This window comes from Pteropus vampyrus, unplaced genomic scaffold (genome assembly GCF_000151845.1).
Source record: "Pteropus vampyrus isolate Shadow unplaced genomic scaffold, Pvam_2.0 Scaffold4, whole genome shotgun sequence".
NCBI classification, from domain to species: domain Eukaryota; kingdom Metazoa; phylum Chordata; class Mammalia; order Chiroptera; family Pteropodidae; genus Pteropus; species Pteropus vampyrus.
In genome coordinates, this window is record NW_011888785.1 from 19104605 (window position 1) to 19112581 (window position 7977).

Consider the following 7977-nt stretch of genomic DNA (forward strand, 5'->3'; position numbering starts at 1 on the left):
CCCCTAAAATTTGCCAAATATTAAAGAAGGAAGAAAATTTCTAATTCAGTTCTTAGGCGGTAAACCAATGCTTCAGGGAATTACCAATTCTCTGGAAAATCAAAGTGATAAACAGGACCTTATTGTCGATGAAGGTAAAAGTAAAGATTTTCTCTATATAATCTGTAAATAGCAAAATCTGGAAATTATTCTAAGTAGAACATAAACAGAATTATCAGTTATCTTCAATGATTTCCCTATTCTGTCCTCTGGTAATTTACAGTAACCACATTGGCTGTTAATAAAACCACCTAACATCTGGAAAATGTGGAATACTGAGAAATTATCACTTAAATATTAGGAAAACATTTTCAGCCATCATACCACTTTGTACTGTACAGATGTTCACACCTACTTCATTCACGCCTCCTCCTTTCAGCAACGAGCAAATCCCACCAATATAAGCTGCCCCGCTCCGGCTACTCTCAAATTGACTTCCCCTTTCAGAAAAGGAAATGAAAAATACTTACTGCTCACAGTTCAAACATCATAGCACCTCTCATTATTAATTTACCACATTTATTTTCTCAATGCACCTAACATTTACATACTATATATCCCTGAGGTGAGGGAAGAATGTGAAAATTATTTATACACATAACCAAAGAAAAAGGTTTCTGAAGGACATTTCCCACACGATCAATCAATATCTTCAATAGAACTGTATCTATTAAAGAAGAATTACTAATATGATGTACCCTGAGAAGGATAGAATATCACTTTCGTGGCATTTCTGCCAAAAATGCACAACTTGAATCTCATAATGAGAAAATATCAGACAGTCCCTCGATGAGGACCATGCTATAAAATAACTGGTCTAAAGCTCAAAATAAACAAAGACAGGCTGAGGAAATTTTTCAGATTAAAGAATACTAAAGAGACATGACAATTAATGCAGTATTGGATCCTGGATTTGGGGTAGTTGGGGAGAATCAGCTATAAAAGACATTACTGAGACAACTGGTAAAATTTGAACATAGACTATCGATTAGATAAAGTAGTTTATCCAGTGTTAAATTTTCTGTTTTTAATAATTTACTACAGTTACATAAGAAAATGTCTTAAGTACTTAGTAGTAAATGACCAGTAAGTAAGTGTCTGCAAGCTACTCTCAAATGGCTCAGGAAAAAAAATAAATGATAGAAGGATAGATAAAAGGAAGAAAGTAAAGGAAGGGAGTAAAAAGGGTAGAAGGAAAGAAATCATAAAACAAATGGGGCAAAATGTAAACAATTGATGAATTGGGATGAAGGGCATCAGATATTTTCTTATAGTAGTCTTACAGCTTTTCTGTAAATTTGAAATTATGTAAAAATAAAGTTACCCCCAAAATGTACTCTTTTACTTCCATTTATACTTTCTTCAAAAGCTGTGTCTTTGAATAATAGTTTTTTGAATGCTACTATACATAACTTGCTATTACATCAAACATGCATGTTATCAAAAAAAATTTAAAAACCTTTAAGAGTGGGGAAAAAAATAAAAGATAAACTCTGGAAATACTAAGTTCTTACCTTAAATCAAAAACAAAGATAATATTAACATTTAAAAGACAGCAACTTTAAAGAATATAATTAATCTGTTACCAATATGCTTTATGAGCATTAGCCACTTTTACTCAATAAATGCTATAAATAAATCTTAAAAAAAATCAAACATACATGCAATGTTAAAATAACAAAATTAAACCTCTTAAATTTTCATGACAATTTCAAACAATTTATACTTTATTTTTTATTCCATTTTTTTTTTTACAATTTATACTTTAAAACTTCTTTCAAATGTATCTTCCCTGTCAAATCCCAATTGCATTATGTAATAAAAAGGATACTGCTGTCACAAGTCATAGAGCATACAACATGGAACCAAAAAAGGTAATTATCACAAAAGTTACGTACGAAAAAAGGTGAACTGCATCACTTTTCTCTTTGATAAAATCCCTCCTGTATTTCATAAACTCACGTAGGGTGATCAATGGATTTTCAGATATGGCAAACTTGTTGTCAGCCGCCCAGGTTTCCATGGCAACCAATACTATCCTTGTCTTAAGTTGGTCTTTATATATCTAGTATATTAACAAAATGAACACACCAGCTGTACATTGGTAAAATCAAATGATTTATAAATAGGATTACAAAGCTCCTTTTATGGAAACTCCTTGAGTTTTAGTTAAATGTAAAAAACATCACCGTTTTTAAGGAAGATGATTGTTTTTCTCATTTACAGGCATTTACCTTAAGTAACAGAGTATCAAACTGTTTACCAAGTAATACCCAAAGAACAGAGAACCAGTTAGAAACAAAAGGTGACTTTTTAACAAATATTTGCACCCTTATTCAAGGCTCCTTGGAGTTCATTTTCTGGCACCTACACAAAGAATCAATGCATTCTTGAGTTCCCATAGCAAAAATGAAACAGTGACGACTCCACGAAAATAATTTCTATACAACCAGCCTGGCCCTGATTAAACTCATGGAGAAGGTACTGACACTGCCTTGTCAAGGGAAGATTTGGAAAGTAGGTACAGCAGAATTGTTTAGTTGCATCATTCCCATAGCACCAGGCACTTTTGAAAAAGGCACAACTCTTCTACTGTTTCTCTATTGGTAGAAGTATACAGATCTTTGTTAGGGGCTGTGACTCAACCTTTTCTTCTCCAATGTGAAAAATACAGGAAGGAATTTCATGCATAAATGTGTCAGTAAATCTGACCACTTCCTTTTAGCATCTTCTCAGCCACAGATAGAAGTCAACAAGGTCATTTGCAAGGTTACCAGGGATTTATGGGACACGTTGGTTAAAGTGTAATTTAGAGTAGTGAATATATAAGAACCATATTATCTGTTCCATTAGCAATCAAGAGATAAAATTCCTCTATGGTAATATTGAATTGGATTGATACTTACTAAATCTGCCATGTTCACCACAGATTTTGCATATGTGTTGGTATGTACAACTGAAAGTCGATGCTTTTTAAACTGAAAGCAAAAGAAAACAAGTGAAGGGCTTTGAAAGTGATCAGCAAATAATCATTTCAGCAAAGAAAACATGGTGTAATTGAAAGATTTCTAAGCGTTTCTGTAAAAAATGTAAGAATTGACACCCAGTCATTTACATGCTGTGCATTTTGAGACAGGCTGTTAAAAGTTGGAGGCCTTAGTCTACTCATCCGTGAGATGAAGTAAAGAATATCCATTCTATCCATTTCACAAGTTTATTTCTATCACAAGATTATTTAAAATGATAAAACATATGAAAGTTCTCTATGGATTGCAAGACATACAAATACAAGTAGCATTACGGTCAGAAAACGTGAATGTGACTACTGCTAAAAGTATAAAAATTTATAAGTTCTATACCACTTATTCAGTAAGGAGAAGAAGCCCCAAGGGTCACGAAGTGGTAGCTTATAGGCTATATGTGAATCACATATATCAATGCTATTTTAAAAATCAGGAAATACCATGTGAAACCTGATTCCTGGCTTTACTTGAAATTAGCATCACCACACGGTAATAACTGGTAAGTGCTAAGAAGCAGCTGCTGCCATTAGACAGGCCATGTGACTTCTCTTTCACCATAGCTTCCTATTGTTGTATACCTGGCTCACTTTATTTGTGTTATCTGTCTTAAGATGCCTACAGACATCTGAATTTGTGATATCCTAAAATGTCCAAAATTATGTTTTTGCAATTTATTCATATTTTGTAAAAAATCTCAGGGAACAGTAACATTCACTAAATTCAAAAAGGTAGAAAGATTAAACTTTGTCTTAGCCTGAACAAGTTAGAAGCACTAAATCTTGACTGTATTATCATTAACCATAATTAAAATTGATATTTGTTTATCATATGTAAAATAAATGACACATTTTCCCTCAAATAAATCATTCAAAGTAAACCTAAATGTATTCGCACCTGAAATTAAGTAATATTCAACAATGTGCATCACTGAACACTTTTAGTTCAAAACCCTAGTTACATAGAATGATTACCATTATAATGCACTGATGTGCTGTGACTATAACCATACTGACTGCAACATGCCCATGAATTGAATGTATATAAAATAACTGACTCAACAAATATGGAAGTTTCGCTCAGTTCTTATCCTAAAAAATCTTCATTACTTGGCTATGTAAGTTTTTCATTTATAGGTTTACTGCATAGCAAGATAGAAATAGAACAAACTGTTTTTCCTTTATTAGGATAAAGCTGTATATTGCAAAATAAAGTGTCACATTATTGGTGCCTCACTTATTTTTAATATAAAATTGAAGTTTCCATTTTTTTTAAACCTTGCCATTTCAGTAAGAGGAGATGTTAGGACTTATGTTAATCAATTAAATCCAAAGACTTGACATTATGAGTTTCAGAAACATTTTTGGAACCTCACAAAATACTGTTAGTTACTTTCACCCAAGAGTGTTTCCTACCTGCAGGTTGTTGGTGGGTAACAAATATGTTTGCTTACACAAACACCTTCTCCATAAAGAAGCTTTATGGGCTTCTTTCTTCTAAACATATTTCTGCAGCCACCAGTTTTACCCTAGGCACAGACAAGTTCAAACAACAAAAAATTCAGCAAATCCTACCATCAGATGATCATTCACAATCATCAGTTCAATGTATTTGGTTTCCTCCTCTATGTTACGAGGATGTCGACGAAGCTGCAATATAGTAAAGGAAATAGCACCTAAATAAGTTTTCAGAACTTGGTTGTGAAAAACTAAAATATATGTTCTACATTAGATCTTCAGATCTTATTCATCTTACAGCTGAAAGTTTGTACTCTTACCAACTTCTCCCTATTTACCCGACTCCGGTCCTGGGCAACTATTCAACTGTTTCTGCGTTTGACTTCTTTTTTTTAAGATTCCACATATGATATCACGCAGTATTTCTCTATCTCAGGCTGATTTCACTTAACATAATACCCTCCAGGTTCATCCATGTTTCCACATATGACAGGATTTCCTTCTTTTTAGGGTTGAATAATATTCCTCTGTATGTGTGTGTATAGCATCTTCCTGATCCATTCGTTCATTGATAGACACTTAACACTGTATTGAACAACTGAAATTTGCTGAGAGTAGTAGAACTTTGATGGTCTCACCAAAAAAAGGTAAATATGTGAAACGATGGATATGTTCATTAATTCTATGGAGGAATCCTTTCACAATATACATGTATACCAAATCATCCTGTTATACACTTTAAATATCTTACAATTTTATTTGTCAATTATACCTCAATAAAACCAAAAAAAATTTAATTAAAAAATTGAAAATAGGGGAGAAATAAACCAAAATTTCCATTTATTCATTTAGTTTTTTAATTTTCATTGATTTATTTAGTTTTTGAGTAAATAATAAATTTCATGGTTCGAATAGTTAAAAATTCTTTTAAAAGTATAGGATGAAAGTCTTCCTTTCACCTCTGCCCCTATCTACCTGGTTGTTATCCTTCCCCAACAATGGACACAGTTACTGGTTTCTTTCAGAAATATTAATGCAAATAAAATCAATCATAGCATATATTTTATTTTGTACTTCCATTTGCATCAGGCATTTTTCACTTAACAGAATATCTTGGATATTGTAATAAATGGTTGAATTTAAGCTCCTGCGAATCTCTGAGAGGTGTACAGGGAGTGAGATTATTGGCACTTTTAGTCTATAATCTCCAAATCTGGAATTGAGACATGCTCCTTCCTCTAGTAGGGTGCAAGGGATCCCCCAGATAATACAGGAACTTTGTCAGGATAGTTTTAAGAGCTTCCAGGCAGTCTTGGGTTATCTAGTGCTATAATGTCTATTCAACAACAAATTTTCTCCACCTTCAAAATCATGATCAATGAATGGTACTGGCAAAAGCCACCAACCCTTTGTCCTCTGCAGTTAGTCTATAACACAATATTTAACAAGACCTGCAAAATTAACTTTTTCCTTTATACCATGATTTGATACACATTTTTTTTCAATAAATTTTTCTGCTCATTTGCCCAAGGGCTATTTTTATGATGAGGATATATAATCGAATCTAAATTAATAATGAACATATCTTTTGAGTACTGCATTTAAAACAAACTAAAAATTTCTGCCATGTGGATTTTGTTTCATTGTTAACATAATTTAAAAAACTTTTTTTAAATTTAAAAAACTTTTAAAATTTAAAAAACTTTTAAAAATTTAAAAAACTTTTTTTTCAAAATCCCTTATAACAGATTGAGAGGAAATAACAGACTATAATTTTGGAGTTTGGATCCAAAATGTAACCTAAACTGCATCTAATGACAAGAGTCTCTTTAAAAAAATAGATGTTTTAGGATGATAGTATCTGTTTCATTAATTGTGGAAAAGACCTGAGTCTTACTAGTTAATACAGTAGACTTTTTGACAAGTTTCAACATTTTCTTAATGTCAGAGAGTTGCCATTTGACCACAGTTTTACACTTCACCTCCATGGGCCCACAGGTTTCTCAGAAGGAGAAATTAAAGGTTTGTCTGCTTAGCATATGACTGGATATTGCAAATGTTTATGAAGAACATCAAGGATCATGTTGACAGAAAATTATCCTATTCTCTCAGTTCAACTCATGAAAACAAATACTGTTTTGAATTAAATCCTGATGGCAATTATTTTGACCTGTTTAATTAGGACTCAAGATATATGTATATTCATAAAATATTTAAACCTCATGGTAGTAATTCATAGAACACAAGGGCTTCTGAGAGGCAGTATATAAATCATATGTGGTTATAAGAACTTCTCTGAAACCAGAATTCCTAATTCAGAATCCCAGCTCCCCCACTGGGTAACCCAATGTAACCATGGGCAAGTTATTTAAGTCATTTAAGCCTCTCATACTTCAATGTCCTTGTAAAATGGGGATAATACTAATACCTTCCATATAAGATTAAGAAGATTAACTGTTAATACAATTAAAATTCTTAGAACAGGGCCAGATACATGGTAAATACTCAAATTTAGTAATTATTATTCACATTAGAAATCTATCTATAAACATATTTTATTTCATACTTATTAAATATATTTTAAAAAGAAAATACCTGTTCCTTTCAACTGTTTGGTCTTACTAGAGACCTATTTCTCTCATCCTGTGTTTTTCATGCCACACACACACACACACACACACACACACACTCACACCAACCACCACCACAATGGTGATGAGAACTGAATTCTGCTGACCAGAGTTCTTATTTTGTCTGAACCATTTACCAGCTCCATAATTCTGCACAAGTCATTTCCACATTTCAGCCATCATTTCTTTTCCTGTGAAAGAGGAATAATAGTTCCTACTTCATGTGGTTTAAAGCCACTGTACAAATAGTTATTATCACTAAGTTCAAGAACTACTGAACATTCATAAAGTGTACATCCTAATTTTATATTCCAGACTCTGAAGTAGCTCAAGTGTGACAATAGCATTTTGTGGCTTCAAAACCTGATGGATTCATTCTTAAGGGGGTATCTTTAAAAGGATAAATAGAAGGATATGTACCATATAAGTAGATTCCATGATGTGGTGCATACCAGGCAAGGAAAGAGGCCTATGGTAGAAAGAACCTGATTGCCACAGCCGGGGCCCCATAATACATCTATATGATGAATAACCAACCATATTATCACCACTAGCTTGAGTCCTTTTTGAGTTTATAAAATAATATGGCCTCGTCTCCACTGCTCCTACAGATCCATCACCCTTACTGTTTACCACACCCTGACAAATGCCTGAACTAATATTTACCCTCTCACAAAGACTTAACGTAGATTCAACTGATTTACAGTTGCCAAGTGTTTTTAAACCATCATGACCTATACCTGTGAATACATACCTGCCGTTTACTCCTTTTTGGTCTTGACTTCAAAATAAATTTTGGTGGAGTGATGTTTACTTGCTGGAATTCTAAAA

General features: G+C 32.9%; 1 protein-coding gene across 1 annotated transcript in view; it reads right to left on the reverse strand.

The window, feature by feature from the left end:
- The window catches only part of ADAM22 (ADAM metallopeptidase domain 22), a 236308-nt gene that overhangs the window by 65377 nt on the left and 162954 nt on the right, over window positions 1–7977 (reverse strand). Inside the window, exons 8-12 of the mRNA XM_023532581.1 lie at window positions 7901–7971; window positions 4634–4708; window positions 2946–3017; window positions 1938–2104; window positions 364–479 (exon numbers count right to left, since the gene is read on the reverse strand). Coding sequence (XP_023388349.1) covers window positions 364–479; window positions 1938–2104; window positions 2946–3017; window positions 4634–4708; window positions 7901–7971 — 501 coding nt within the window. The remainder of the gene's footprint in view (window positions 1–363; window positions 480–1937; window positions 2105–2945; window positions 3018–4633; window positions 4709–7900; window positions 7972–7977) is intronic.